At 40.9% G+C, this 16715-nt stretch overlaps 1 protein-coding gene across 2 annotated transcripts in view; it reads right to left on the bottom strand.

Moving 5' to 3' along the window:
• Nucleotides 1-16715, bottom strand: part of smap1 (small ArfGAP 1) — a 313504-nt gene that overhangs the window by 92387 nt on the left and 204402 nt on the right. For both annotated transcript variants that reach the window (XM_085996578.1, XM_085996577.1), the window contains one exon: nucleotides 15724-15796. In XM_085996578.1, the coding sequence (XP_085852704.1) occupies nucleotides 15724-15796 (73 nt within the window). The remainder of the gene's footprint in view (nucleotides 1-15723; nucleotides 15797-16715) is intronic.

Here is a 16715-nt window from a genome sequence, read left to right as displayed (position 1 = left end):
ATCCAGGGGTATTCAATATTCAGGAAAGACAAGCAAAAAGGAAAAGGAGGTGGGGTAGCATTGCTGGTTAAAGAGATTAACACAATTGTAAGGAAGGATATTAGCTTTGATGATGTAGAATCTGTATGGGTGGAGCTGAGAAATACCAAGGGACAGAAAATGTTAGTGGGAGTTGTATACAGACCCCCAAACAGTATTGTAAATATTGGAGATGGCATTAAGCGGGAAATTAGAGACACGTGCAATAAGGGCACAGCAGTCATCATGGGTGACTTTAATCTACATATAGATTGGGCTAACCAAATTAGTAACAATACTGTGGAGGAGGAATTCTGGAGTGTATACGGGATGGTTTCCTGGACCAATATGTCGAGGAACCAACTAGAGATCAGGCCATCTTAGACTGGGTATGATGTAATGAGAAAGGAATAATTAGCAATCTTGTTGTGCGAGGCCCCTTGGGGCAGAACGATCATAATATGATCGAATTCTTCATTAAGATGGAGAGTGAAGTATTTGACTCAGAGACTAGGGCCCTGAATTTAAATAAAGGAAACTACGATGGTATGAGGCGCGAGTTGGGTAGGATTGATTGGGGAATGTTACTCAAAGGGTTGACGGTGGATAGGCAATGGCAAACATTTAAAGATCGCATGGATGAACTACAGAATTTGTTCATCCCTGTTTGGCATAAAAATAAAACAAAAAAGGTGAATCAACCGTGGCTAACAAGGGAAATTAGGGATAGCATCAGATCCAAGGAGAGGACATATAAATTGGCCAGAAAAAGCAGCAAACCTGAGGATTGGGAGCAGTTTAGGATTTAAGAAAGGAGGACAAAGGGATTAATTAAGAGGGGGAAAATAGGAGTATGAGAATAAGCTTGCAGGGAACATAAAAACTGACTGTAAAAGATTCTATAGCTATGTGAAGTGAAAAAGATTGGTGAAGTCAAGCGTAGGTCCCTTGCAGTCAGAATCAGGGGAATTTATAATGGGGAACAAAGAAATGGCAGACCAATTAAATACATACTTGTGTTCTCCTTTGTGAAGACAGAACCAAAATAACCTCCCAGAAATGTCAGGGAACGTAGGGTCTAATGAGAGGGATAAACGGAAAGAAATCAGTATTTGTAGGGAAATGGTGTTAGGGAAATTGATGGGATTGAAGGCCGATAAATCCCCAGGGCCTGATCATCTACATCCTAGGGTACTTAAGGAAGTGGCCCTAGAAATAGTAGATGAATTGCTGGTCATCTTCCAAAATTCTATAGACTCTGGAACAGTTCCCATGGATTGGAGGGTAGCTAATGTAACCCCACCATTTAAAAAAGGTGGTAGAGAGAAAACGGGGAATTACAGACCGGTAAGCCTGACATCGGTAGTGGGGAAAATGCTAGAGTCCATTATAAAAGATGTAATAGCAGAGCACTTGGAAAACAGTGACAGGATCGGACAAAGTTAACATGGATTTACAAAAGGTAAATCGTGCTTGACTAATCTACTGGAATTTTTTGAAGATGTAACTGGTAAAATAGATAAGGGAGAACCAGTGGATGTGGTGTATTTGGACTTTCAGAAGGCTTTCGATAAGGTCCCGCATAAGAGATTAGCGTGTAAAGTTAAGGCACATGAGATTGGGGACAAGGTGCTGACTTGGATAGAGAACTGGTTGGCAGTCAGGAAGCAACGAGTTGGAATAAACGGGTCTTCTTCCGAGTGGCAGGTAGTGACTAGTAGGGTACCGCAGGGATCGGTCCTAGGACCTCAGCTATTCACCATATATATTAATGATCTAGACGAGGGAACTAGATGTAATATCTCCAAGTTTGCAGACGGCACAAAGCTGGGTGGGTGTGTATGCTGCGAGGAGGATGCCGAGAAACTCCAGTATGATTTGGACAGGTTGGGTGATTATACTGCATCTGCCATGCATCTGCCCAATATGGATAAATGCGAGGTTATCCACTATGGTGGCAAAAACAGGAAGGCAGATTATTATCTGAAAGGCAATAGATTGGGAGAAGGGGAAGTGCAACGAGACCTGGGTGTCCTTGTGCACCAGTCGCTGAAGGTAAGCATGCAGGTACAGCAGGCGGTTAAGAAGGCAAATGGTATGTTGGCCTTCGTAGCGAGAGGGTTCGAGTACAGAAACAAGGATGTCTTGCTGCAGTTGTACAGGGCGTTGGTGAGACCACACCTTGAGTACTGTATGCAGTTTTGGTCGCCTTATCTGAGGAAGGATGTTCTTGCCATGGAGGGAGTGCAGCGAAGATTCACCAGACTGATACCTGGGATGGCAGGAATGACGTATGAGGAGAGATTGGGTCGATTGAGCTTATACTCGCTAGAGTTTAGAAGAATGAGAGGGGATCTCATTGAAGCTTATAAAATTCTAACAGGGCTAGAGAGATTAAATGCAGGAAGGATGTTCCCAATGGCCGGGGAGTCCAGAACCAGGGGTCACAGTCTAAGGATAAGGGGTAAGCCATTTAGTACAGAGATGAGGAGGAATTTCTTCACCCAGAGAGTGGTGAACCTGTGGAATTCTCTACCACAGAGGCAGTTGAGGCCAATTCATTAAATATATTCAAGAGTTAAGGCTAAAGGAATCAAGGGATATGGGGAGAAGGCAGGGACAGGGTACTGAATTTGGATGATCAGCCATGATCTCATTGAATGGCAGAGCAGGCTCGAGGGGCCAAATGGCCAACTCCTGCTCCTATCTTCTATGTTTCTATGATACTTCAACACACCTCACTTAAGATACAAGTAAAAGCCTATTAATAGACAACCTCTCATTTCTAGCCTCCAGCTTCTCTCATCCTGCCTTGTATCTTGTATCTCTCTATTTTGTTTGAAAATACAATCGTCAGGACCCCTCTCAACAATCCCATTATTTTTTACCTCTAGTTGCAGCAGCCTACATGCTCTTCCTGTCCCCTTTGTTGTCACTATGTTGAAATTAAGACTCATCTACTAGTCAAACTCATTAATTTCCCCAAATTTCCCCTAAACTGTGGACCTCCTAACCTCTGTCTTCCCCTCTTAGTTACATGTCTTCCCCTCTTAGTTACATGCATAGGAGTGGGAGGAGGCTCATGTGGAGCATAAACACAGGCATGGCCAAATGGCCTGTTCCTGTGCTGTACATTTTATGCAATTCTTTCCAAAATCTACAAACCAAAGCTGGCCATCACTTGGAAGTGTAGTAAACAGGGAGGAAGATAGTAATAGACTTCAAGAAGACATAGACAGGCTGGTGGAATGGGTGGACACATGGCAGATGAAATTCAATGCAGAGGTGTGAGGTGATACATTTTGGTCGGAAGAATAAGGAGATACAATAGAAGCAAAATGGTACAATTTTAAAGGGGGTGCAAGAACAGTGAGCAAGGCGGTGTTTGTGCACAAATCTTTGACGGTGGAAGGACAGGTTAACAAAGCAGTTAATAAAGCATATGGGATCATAGAAACATAGAAGATAGGAGCAGGACTAGGCCATTCGGCCCCTCAAGCTTGCTCCGCCATTTAATGATCATCCAAATTCAGTACCCTGTCCCTGCTTTCTCCCCATATCCCTTGATCCCTTTAGCCTTAAGAAATATATCTAATTCCTTCTTGAATATATTTAATTAATTGGCCTCAACTGCCTTCTGTGGTAGAGAATTCCACAGGTTCACCACTTTCTGGGTGAAGAAATTCCTCATCTCAGTCCTAAATGGCTTACCCCTTATCCTTAGCCTGTGACCCCTGGTTCTGGACTCTCCCGTCATCAGGAACATCCTTCCTGCATCTAGTCTGTCTAGTCCTGTTAGAATTTTGTAAGTTTCAATGAGATCCCCTCTCATTCTTCTAAATTCTAGCGAATATAAGCCTAATCGACCCAATCTCTCTTCATACGTCATTCCTGCCATCCCAGGCATCAGTCTGGTGAATCTTCGCTGCACTCCCTCCATGGCAAGAACATCCTTCCTCAGATAAGGCGACCAAAACTGCACACAATACTCAAGGTGTGGTCTCACCAAGGCCCTGTACAACTGCAGCAAGACATCCTTGCTCCTGTACTTGAATCCTCTCGCTATGAAGGCCAACATACCATTTGCCTTCTTAACCGCCTGCTGCACCTGCATGCTTACCTTCAGCGACTGATGCACAATGACGCCCAGGTCTCGTTGCACTTCCCCTTTTCCCAATCTATTACCATTCAGATAATAATCTGCCTTCCTGTTTTTGCCACCAAAGTGGATAACCTCACATTTATCTACATTATACTGCATCTGCCCAATCACCCAACCTGTCCAAATCATACTGGAGTTTCTCTGCATCCTCCTCACAGCACACGCCCACCCAGCTTTGTGTCGTCTGCAAACTTGGAGATATTACATCTAGTTCCCTCGTCTATATCATTAATATATAGTGAATAGCTGGGGTCCTAGCACTGATCCCTGCGATACCCTACTAGTCACTGCCTGCCACTCGGAAAAAGACCCGTTTATTCCAACTCTTTGCTTCCTGTCTGCCAACTAGTTCTGTATCCAAGTCAGTACTTTACCCCCAATCCTATGTGCTTTAACTTTGCAATCTAATCTCTTATGCGGGACCTTATCGAAAGCCTTCTGAAAGTCCAAATACACCACATCCACTGGTTCTCCCATATCTATTTTACCAGTCACATCCTCAAAAAACTCCAGTCGATAAGTCAAGCATGATTTACTTTTTGTAAATCCATGTTGACTTTGTCCGATCCTGTCGCTGTTTTCCAAGTGCTCTGCTATTACATCTTTTATAATGGACTCTAGCATTTTCCCCCACTACCGATGTCAGGTTTACCGGTCTATAATTCCCCGTTTTCTCTCTACCACCTTTTTTTAAAATAACGGGGTTACATTAGCTACTCTCCAATCCATGGGAACTGTTCCAGAATCTATTGAATTTTGGAAGGTGACCAGCAATGCATCTACTATTTCTAGGGCCATTTCCTTAAGTACCCTAGGATGTAGATGATCAGGCCCTGGGGATTTATCGGCCTTCAATCCCATCAATTTCCCCGAACACCATTTCCCTACAAATACTGATTTCATTCAGTTCCTCCCTCTCATTAGGCCCTATGTTCCCCGACATCTCTGGGAGGTTATTTGTGTCCTCCTTTGTGAAGACAGAACCAAAGTATGTATTTAATTGGTCTGCCATTTCTTTGTTCCCCATTATAAATTCCCTTGATTCTGACTGCAAGGGACCTACGCTTGACTTCACCAATCTTTTTCTCTTCACATATCTATAGAAGCTTTTACAGTCAGTTTTTATTTTCCCTGCAAGCTTACTCTCAGATCCTGGGCTTTATAAATAGAGGCAGAGTAAACTTTGTTTATATTGGAACAAGTGGTATGAAATAATTACAATTCTTGCACATTAAATTACCCTTCTTGAAAAGGAGTGAACAAGTGCATTTTTTTTTGAACGAAACAAAACCGTAGACTGACCAGATGTCGCCCGAAAAATATTTGACTACATTTTTATTAACCGTCACATTCTCAATGCAAGCAGTTTATCTGGACTATTTGATTAGCCTTCTACGATAATCAGACTAGTCAAGTCTAGCTCTTTATGGCTCAATAACACAAGCTGTTTTTCTTTGTAAAATACACAGCTTTGAGCTTCCAATCTGTTTGACTCCATGATCATACACCTCAATTCTACAACTCCTCAGTGTTGACAGACTGAACTCCAAGTTGAAGGGACTCATTGAAAAACAATTCAGACCAATTGAGTCCAATGTTTCAGTCAAAGGTACATCAAATTTGGCTAAAATTTTGATTCCTCCCCAATTACTACTATACCGAGACCCATTTGCTTCCCAATATTTTTGCTACTTTGCTTGTAGAACAACAGCTGAAGTTAAAATCTTCAAACAAATGATGGCAGAAAAGCTTATTGCAAATATTTTGGCTCGAGCTTAATTGCTTGATTTGTTGTTGTGGTTGATAGAGCAAATAGAGAGGAGTGAGCAATGGTTTGGTTGTTGACTCAGTGGGCCTTCTGTGAGTGATCAAGCACTTCATACAAGGGATAAGCATTGAGATGTTTTGAACACCTGCTCTCGATTGTTCACCACTATGCCCAGTCAGTCCTCCGACCACAACCAAGCTTTTCCTGTATATTATGCTTTGCTACTCCCATCTTCTTCATGTATGTTCCCCATTACAGGCACGAGTAAAATCACACCAAACATTGGAATAGTGAAGCCATTAAATTTGATCAACATGTATTATGCTAATTAGGGTCCATACTGCAGCTTCAACTTCCTCTCTTAGATGGGACTTCAGCATGGTTATTAGTTGTAAGAATGTAGTCGTTAGTAATCCACTTCACTTATTTGAGGTCACTGGCATGGTGGATATGGGAGTGTCTCTGGCTGTTGTCTACATGAACTTCCAGTAGGCATTTGATAAGGTTCCGCACAAGAGATTGGAAGTGCACGGAATTGGAGGTAATCTTGGAACATAGGTTGTATAAACAACTTGGATGAAAGAATAGTTATTTGTATATCCAAGTTTGCAGATGACATTAAGTTAGGAGGCACATTAATGTGTGTGGATGGGAGCAGGAAGTTACAAAGGGACATAGTGAGTGGGCAAAACTATGGCAGATGGAGTTCAATGTGGGGAAATGAGGTCATCCACTTCGGTCTGAGAAAGACAATTCATATCATTTTCTTCATGGGGAGAGACTAGGAGCTGTGGAGGAGTAAAGGGATTTAGAGGTCCATGTGCACAAATCACTAAAACCTAGTGCACAGGTACAAAAAGTAATCTAAAGGCTAATGGAATGCTGGGATAGCAACAGAAAATGCTGGAAACACTCAGCGGGTCAGACAGCAACTATGTAAACAATAGCTCAGGATATAGTCAAGTTATTATGGGAAAACTTTAACATCAAACTATGAGAATTTCCACCCCCCCCCCCCAGACACTTTGAACAGAATTTCTCCCCTGGCTTCTCAAACTGCCATTTCCTTCTGCATTCCACTTACAAATGAGGCAGCTTTGTCAACTTAACACTACCCCACTAGCCTGTAGCCAGCAAACAGGTAAATATTATTGGGCATGTGATTGAGTGGGTCAGTATTGCACAACAGTCTGCTTCATAGCCCTCTGGTACATAGGAAGCATCTTGGTCGGTACTGATATTTGAAAATGATTTAAAAAATCACTCATTCTTCCCAGTCAAAGTGTGAAGAGCAACCTGCACAAGTATCTGCTAATGCTACTCTGAAGTGTGCAAAACTGACAACCTCGCTCCAATTCTCCCATGTGGGCAAATCAGATGCTCAGCAGCACAGGAGAACTGAACCAGCTTCTGACCACGATTCTAAAAAAGAACTTGCATTACATCGCGCCTGTCACAATCTCAATGACCTAAAGTGCTTTATAGTCACTGTTGCAATGTAGGAAATGCGGTAGCCACACAGCAAGGCACCTCAAACAGTAATGAGATAATGACAGATAATCTGTTTTAGTGATGTGGATAAGGGATAAATATTGGCCACTTCGAATAGTGCCACGGAATCTTTTACGTCCACTTGAGAGGGTAGACTCCCTGTTTAAAGTCTCATCCAAAAGACAGCACCTCCACAAAAGAGGCGAGATTACTACCACTGAGCCACAGCTGACAGACACTTTGCAGTGGTGCATATGCTGGTGGTTCAATGTGCTCTGCTACCATGTTGCCTTGTGCAGGCTTCTTACAAACTGCTTCAAATGCCTGTGTATAAAATAGACTGAAAATGATGTTTGAAAAGGACTTTCATCTCTGATTGATGCTTCTGTAGCTTCAATTTTAAGCCCCATTTCTGAGATTTCAAGGAGGATGCTCAGTTATAGAATAGCAGAGTTTATCTGCTGCATATCTCCCTGCCTGCTTTATTATGATTAGAGAGAGAGTCTGGCAGCAGGTAATGGGTGATTCTGCTGCTGTTCCGTATCAGACAAGTTCTCTGCAGAATTAGTGGCACTTTCACTTACTGCAAACTTCATTAAAATTAAAAAAGTTACACAGCCCTGCAGCAACTTCAGTTAATTTAAATAAGTTGCAATTTAAGTCATTTATTTAATTTGAAAATTTCAAAAATTGTGACAGTCCCAGTGACGATAGCTTTTCATTTTGTATAAATTGCATGTGCGGATTCTGAATGATAGAAATGTGAAAAAAATCAACATCACAATACACAGAATAATATTGCAGTAACAAACTTAAGCACAAGTTTGTAACAATCCAAAAATTGTACACACAAGAAAGCTAGCTCACACTGATCAACTGACACTGGAATACAAGCTTGACCTGTCGACACCCATCATAAACTATGACCGTCTGATCCAATTCCATGAAAAGGTGGTAATGAAGAGGAACAGGAAACCTTTGCAATAAACACAGAATATTAATTTTTAAAACACTGACTTTGTCCAAGAGGAAAAAGATAAGTCCAAACCATCGTGCTCTCATGAATTGTCCCAAGTATGAGGGAATAGTTAGAACAGAATAAATGGTACAGATCCACAGTGCAAATACCAAAAGCCTCAGCTGGTCCTAAAAACAGAAACAATCATGATCTGTGGATGGTAAAGCTTTACCCAGGTACCATAGTTTCTGACTTGGTACAACTGCTCAACAGTAAAGCTTAATGCTGAACACATTCCAATACACTGGGGTGAGCGAGGCAGCTTAGAGATATATTAGAAAAACATTGTCTGAATACATGGCTATTTTCCCATCTTCATCTGCCATGAGAATCCCTCAAACTTCCAGAGCAGTACAAATGCTGGAAGCCAGCAGTTCAACAGCCAAGCAAAAAGTAGGAGCAATAAATAATATTCCTGTCAATTACATTTAGAAAATTTAAATGAAGACTACGTAATCTCATTAGCATCAACTGCTGAGTGGGGCAAGAGTACAAGGAGGTCCATTTAGTAAATATTTCGCTAAGTCTCATAGCTTCTAGCACCCTTGCAACAAAGGCCACTTCATGCCATCAAAGACCTCATAACATCATCTCCTTAGATCAGAGCGAATTTGTCTGATGCAGTCATGAAACATCTGATGTTGCGAAGCTGCCAGGAACATCAAAATAATGCTTTGCACAAATAAAACCTACACGATTAAGGAGAATTAATTTGGAAAGCAGATCATTCAAATCAGTTGCAAGGCTTTGATTCCAAAGAGAAATAGACCAGTAGAAGCCACTTCACCAGGGTCCTTGCCCTTTTTCAGTGAGCAGTCAAGGTATTTCCCCAAAGACTGGGGATGGAACAAACATTAGTAATTTCATTAAACATTTTCAAGAATAAGACAGCCAATTAGAGAGTACTTTTTTGTAAGTCAGCAGGATAACCATCCAGTCCAGCAGCCTCATTAGCCTAAAAGGAGATTGTAATACCTCAGCCCCAGTGGTTAGCACATCTAAAGCCATACACAGCTTGCTTCATTTTGGTGTAGAGAGACTGCGTGAAACAAGTCCTCAGTAACATTAAAGGATGCCTTGGCTTCTGATATTTAAAAAGGTAATAAAACCGGAATTCCTGAGTATCAGGACTAATGACAACTTCTTACTCCAAGAGTATTGACATACCTTAGGGTTGGCCCGATCACCTTGCTGCTTCCTCAGAGAATATACCAATTTATCCATGTGCTCAAAGAAATAAGCATTTGTATGCCAACTTAGTCTCTCAATAATAGGTCAGAAGGCAATCCAATTCCCTCTGGTAATCATGAGGGCAAAAAAGACCTCCGGTATCCAATTTGCTTTGTTGACTGGCTAACAATCTGCTCCTTGAATTGAACCTCGAAAACCTATGCTCCATTGGAGATTTCGATAACAATAACATTGTGAAGTAACATCTTGGTCAGTTTTCACAGTAGAGTAGATGGTTGTTGTGTTCTAAATAAAAATTTGAACATTCCAAAAAGCTGAAGATAGATTTGAGAGTCACTGAGGAGGAAGGCATTGAGACAACATTTGCTTAACCTCCTCACAAACCCCAGCACCATCAGGGTAGGCATCACTGGAGCATGATCAGAGAGCTCAATCGAGCTAATCTTACAAGCCATAACCTCAGACTTCAGTAGCTCAGGAGTAAAAGAGTAATCAATCCTTGAATTGGATTTGTGGGGATTAGAGTAAAAGGTTCAATCCAAAAACTGTTGGGTTACATCATTCAACACATTGATAATACTAGACTAAAGGCATACAGGAGGAAGCCAAGTTCTTGATAGATAATTTACCTATTTAGAATAGAATGGAAATACCACCAGTAAATAGTAGCACATATCCATGCGGCCAGAACAAGAAAAAAAGGATATCGATAAAAGTGGCAGCATCAGTGTTTAATATTTAATAAAGCAAACTGTGCACTAGCCAAACAGTCAGAAACCAGAATGTTGTGGCCCTCCTCACCTGCTGAGGTATTTTCAGCCAAAAATGAGATACCTTTGAATGAGGATGGCACCCGCCCTCATACACATATACCGATAGGGCAAGGAATAAAGATAGACACCAATCCATCCCAGCAAAACCTTTTCGTGTTCTGCCAGAAACAATCATTCCGCTCTGTGGAGAAAAGCAAGTACATTCTATAATTTGATGCTAGAACTCTTGGCCTTTAAGGACATAATATTAAGAGACCCAGTGACAGTCTGGAGGATAAATCAGTAATTCAGAGAGAAGCAGCTGCACACCCCAGAAAGAAAACCTTTACTCGGGCAGCAGCAACAGCCCAACTTGTATCTGGCCAAACAATTATATTTAGATATACAAATATAACCATGACCTCCAGTAAGAACAAAGTAACAAAGTTCCACGCAGAAATGGTTGAACATGCATCATTAAAAAATTATTTACATAATGACATATAGAAATGAGCAAACACAAGAAAAGACAAAGTAATAATTAGCATGTGAAGATGGTGAACTATCCCCATCCACCTGTTCTCATAACTCAAACACCCAGAAAATCCTCCTCAAACAAGAAAACAGGCAGGTGCCCAGTCACCCTGAACTAAATGTTGGGTGCTATAACCTGCAACCCAAGGAGCTTAGTGCCAGTTATCCAGTGAGGTGCACTTCTTCAAAGGTTTGCACAAGTTTAAGTTTCGTGCTTCAGATATTTATTCATTTTAAGAAATTTATATTTCCCAAGTTTGAGGAAAAAAAACCTGAAACGTCCATGCAAAGTGCATCATCTTCAGCCATTCTGAAGCTGCTGTTTCACGTCACATTACTTGTTGTAATATCTCATCTCCGCCCCGCCTCAGCTCATCTGCTGCCGAAACCCTCAGCCGTGCCTTTGTTACCTCTAGATTCGACTATTCCATTGCTTTCCTGACTGGCCTCCCACCTTGCACCCTCTATTAACTTGAGTTCATCCAAAATTCTGCTGCCCATATCCTAACTCACACCAAATCCAGTTCACCCATCACCCTTGTGCTCGCTGACCTACATTGGCTCCCAATTTGGCAATTCCTTAATTTAAAAATTCTCATCCTTGTTTTCAAATCCCTCCATGGCCTCGACCTACCCTATCTCTGTAACCTTCTCCAGCCCTACAACCCTCGGAGATCTCTGCTCCTCCAATTCCGGCTTCTTGCGCACCCCCAATTCTCATCACTCCATCATTGGCGGCTGTGTCTTCAGCTACCTAGGCCCTAAGCTCTGGAATTCCCTCCCCTAAGCTTCTCCCTCCTCCTTTAAGATGCTCCTTAAAACCTTTGACCAAGCTTTGTCATCTGTCTTAATATCTCATGTGGCTCAGTGTCAAATTTTGTTTGATAACGTTCGTATAAAGCTCTTTGCAATGTTTTACTACATTAAAGGCACTATATAAATGCAAGTTATTCTTGTTTGGATAGTGAGCACAACTCTAGATTTACCAGAGACAAAATAGCCTTGTTCCTAAAGTTAATAGCTTTGTAACTACGAGCTTATTTTTAGTGGAACTGCAGATATGCCATCCAAAAGTCACAAACCATTCTTGACCCCTACCATAAGTCAGGGTTGAATTTCTTCCCTTTTCAAACCTAAAGGAAACACTTTAATTTCAATAAAAGACAGATTACTTACTTGGTAGGGTGTCCTATATATGTAAATTGTTGAAAAATGAATATCACTGAACATACAAAACTGAATGGTATGCATCCTTCACATGGTGTAGGAGCACAGGCCAGCTGGATAGGTTCTGGGGAAATTGCACCCTGATATTGTGGTTGAATGACACTACACATGGTCTCCTACTCCTGTACTGTGTAAAGCCCCAGGACTGGTACCAATTCATTTTGACTTGAAAGATAGACTAAAACTAACCACGTTTAGCCTTGCAGCCAAGGAAACGAGTAACTGTCAAGACTGCCTAAGCATTTTGCTCACATAGATTTACGATAGAGGGGGGAAAACCTTTTTTTTTTTTTTTTTTTATAAAACAGAGGGTTGTGAGGCAGAGGATTGCACAACCACAGCTAATGATTAAAGCACAGACGGTAATAACATGGAAGAATAGGTTAGATTAGTGGTTGAAGGAAAGGGGAATAAACGACCATCGGCATCCAATGGGCACATGGGATTAGGACTACCGCTCGCATGGAGGATAAACACCAAAATGGACTGGTTGGGCTGTTTCGGTGTTGTAATAGCTATGTAATTCTATTCAACATACTAATTAGTTATGATTTGTGTTATGGTGAATAAAATGATGAAACCGTTACACACGCACAACAAAACTGGAAAGTGACCCTAGGTAAAAACTAGGGTGAGTCCTAAGAATTGTCCCATTAGAATGCCACACTAAATATGGCAATATCCAATAAGGGCTTGCAGATAGCACGCCTGCGAGCTGACACAGAGGTTAACTGTACAGTTTTCCATGCAGTAAAGTTCAAGTGGTGGGTTCAGTGAATACCTAAGCTAAAGTCCCAATTGGAAATAGTGATAGCCTAACTGGGCACAATTTCTGAAAAGTTTGCATAAAATGGGACATCAAGGGTGAATCCCAGACATTCTACTCACAAACAGGTCACGGAAAAACAAATAGCTGTAACATGAACCCAAATAGAACTAGGTTACCAATATTGAGCAGATGCTGCATGTATTCCAGAATGTGAGAGACACTGCATGATATAGGACTAATTGACTGGATACCACTGTATAGACTTTATTTTAAGTTAAAATATTTATTAGTGGAACTAATCAAAATCTCTACCATCTGCAATAGGAGATCCTGGCCTAAAAGTTGTCTTCCCATGGCAAGCCATCAACTAAAGTGTCTGCAACACAGACCTAACTATCAGAAGAAATCCCTTCTGTGAAGCAATAGGATCCTAATTCTACTCAGTGTTTGCAATCATTCAGAGTGTTTGCAATCATGGTTTAATAGGACCAATGGAGTAATTGGTATAATATATTCCCTGCCTGCTTGCATCTTTTAAGTTATCTGTGGGATAAGAAGAAAAAAAAGGAGACCTCGTCTAGCCTCCAGGCTGACTGCATTTTTGTCTTTACGCAGAAATCCAGGCTTATGGTTATCTGAATATGCAATATCTCTTGGCACACCCAAATCCTGATATTGTACTCACTCACCTCCAGGTAGACCTTCAACTCCTCAAAGTCGGGCTTGGTTCAGTAATAACACTCTTGCATCTGAGTCAGAAGGTTTGGGTTCAAGTACTACTCCAGAGACTTGAGCACATAACCCAGGCTGACACTCCAGTGCAGTGAGGGAGTGCTGTCTTTCAGATGAGACTTTAAACCGAGGCCCTGTCTGCCCTCTCGGGTGGATGTAAAAGATCCCATGGCACTATTCGAAGTAGGTTTGGAGAGTTCTCCCAGTGTCTTGGCTAAATATTTATCTCTTAGCCAACATCACTCAAACAGATCATCTTGTCCTTATTGTTGTTTGTGGGGCCTTGCTGTGCGAAAACTGGCTACTCTGTTTCCCTACATTACAACAGTGACTACCCTTGAAAAGTACTTCATTGACTGTAAAGCACTTTGGGATGTCCTGAGGTCATGCTAAACAGCATTGCTTATTTTACTTTGCTTTGTAGGTTTGTCTTGTTAAGGACAGCCAGAATGTTTTTCTAGAGGTTCATTGCCCAGTACTGATAGGTACCAATACCATAAACTCCTGGGAAACCCAAGAGATAATAAAAACCAGCCTTGGCTAGCTTAGACAATGGAATACACGATGAAGTTGGTCTAATCCAAAGTACTTCGAGAGAGGCTGGAGCTTTTGCCCTAAAAACTTTGAAGAGTGGTCTTATTCAAGGAATGAAGAACCTTTACCTAGGTTCCTTACACTTGATACAACCAAGGAACAGATGCCATGTTGCAGCAACTAAATGCTGGGACATTTTCATGTGCATGCTTAGCGCATGGTTTCACGTGCATGCTTAGCACATGGTTTTCCCAGAACTCATCAAGTTAGGCTATACTCCTATGAGGTAATGAGGTTTTGAAAAGGAGGAGGAAATTTCAAGATGCTGGCTGCATTTATAAAATATTCTATAAAGAAAATTCATTAAAAAGTTTTTACTGAATAGACAATTAAAATTGCGAAAAGTGTTGAGATTCAACTGAAAGCGAAATATGAGGCAAAGTTCTTAATTTTACAAAATGAAATGAGATAAAAATTCAATAACTGTCAATTAACAGTAAATTTCAGAACAAATTTTAGATGATTTAATCAATGTATAAAAAATAGCAGCTCTGCACATCTTCGAAGTGGATATTTTGTTTCACCTCTCTTTGGAAGGTTGGTTTTGAAGTCATAGAATTTTAATGCTGAAGAATTCATTGTTTCTTCCATAATTCCATTTTGCCAACTTCAAAAACACAATCACTTAACATTTTCTCAACTGCTATAGAATTTTGAATACAAGAAACATCTCTTTCTTCAGCACTTCAGGCTAGCGAATGAACAACTTTGTCCAAGTGCCATTAATTTTTGAGAGAAAAGAATCCTTCATTTGATTTGAATTGAACTGGTGTGTGTTCTGTCTGTAGTGGTCATTTACAGCCGGATGCTTTAAGATCACTGTGATAGACAATGCGTGCAGCTTAATAAATAGCAAGAGGAGGTAAAATGAGTATTTTTTATAAACAAAGACAAATGTAGCTTTCATGCACAGCAAAACAAACCCGTTCAAAATCAAGACAAATAATTGACAGCAAAGAGAGATATGTATTCAAGATAAAAATGAACTTGCACTTCCATCACATGGGGACAAATTGTAATTCAGATAGAAAGGAAATAATTTGTCAAAAAATGGCTAGTTACTTAGTCAACATCTGTTGAAAGCAATTAACTTCAGCAGGGAGATTCAAAATGTGCACTTCATATACAGTACTATAATACAACTATTATCTTAGCCGTCCTAAAATCTTTTGTATTGTGAATGTTGAAATGTCACATACAATGTGTCTTTAGAGATCACTTTGATAGAAATTCCATCCCTTAGGAGCTCATTATTTATATTCCGGAGCTGCAGAGCGAGACATGCATGGGTGTCTTATTGCCTGAACTGCCGCATCATGGGCTCTCTGAAGATTGCCTGTGCCATTTTAAGTTTAGCCAACAATGACTATCGATACTAAGAATAATTGTTATTTTCATTTCAGTAAAAGGTTGCGTTATATCTGACACAATCATAAAATAAAAACCACTTCAATATTCATTACTCACCCAGTCCTAATAGATCGATGGTGGATTGTGCCACCTTCTGAGGGCTCATTCTGGTGTCCAATTGATCTTTCTTCTGTGCCATTAAAAGCAGGTATGAATTAATACAGCTCATTAATATAATCCGAATGCAACAATTCTTTAAGATAAACATTTGTAGCCACTGCAAGATCATATTCTCTCATTTTGGTCTCTTTATGCCCACATGTTATCCCCTCTTTTTGATCTACAACACATTATTTTCAACTCTTTCCTGACTGACTGCAGAACAATTCCCAAATTTTCCTTGCACAGAGGAATGAACCCACAACCTACCATTAAGGTGCAGAGTGCATTGATACAATAAATTTGCATTTGTACAGCACCTTTAACATAGGAAAAAATCTTAAAGTGCTTTAAGAGGAGTAACAATGGGCCCGGGCCCTGATCCCAAGAGGGGATGTTTGCAGAGGTAAGCAAAAGCATGGTAAATTGTGGAAGGTCCATCTAACTGACCATGCTTGTGGTCACCTCTGCAAGTAACAGAGCAAGTGAGGTGGGGGTGGTTTAGGGAGAGAGTTCCCAAGAGTCGGGCTACGATAGATGAAAGCTCTACAGCCAACTGTGGAACAAAGGAAGGCTTGGATGGAGAGGAGACCAATTAGAGGAATAAAATGGGTATAATGGTTGAAGAGGTCACAGAGATAAGTTGAGGCGATGCCATGGAAGGATGAGTAGATAAGAATAAAGATTTTGAAAATTAAAATCAATCTGCTTGGGGATACGCAGTTAATGTATGTTGACAAGGATTGGAATATTGGGCAAGCATTTCATTATTAGTGTAGGACGGTGTGGGGTGGTGGAATTTTGGATAAGTTGTAATTTATGGAGGGTGGCCTTTGGGAAGCCAGTGAGGAGTGTGATAGAGAAATCAAGTCCAGAGGTATGAAAGTATGGATTAGGGCTTTGGCTGTGGTGGGCTTGAGGAAGGGGTAGAGGTGTTGCAATGGTAGAAG

Source organism: Somniosus microcephalus, chromosome 9 (genome assembly GCF_052327205.1).
Source record: "Somniosus microcephalus isolate GS21.2 chromosome 9, FLI_Smic_1.0, whole genome shotgun sequence".
NCBI lineage: Eukaryota > Metazoa > Chordata > Chondrichthyes > Squaliformes > Somniosidae > Somniosus > Somniosus microcephalus.
This window is presented reverse-complemented; position numbering and strand designations above follow the sequence as displayed.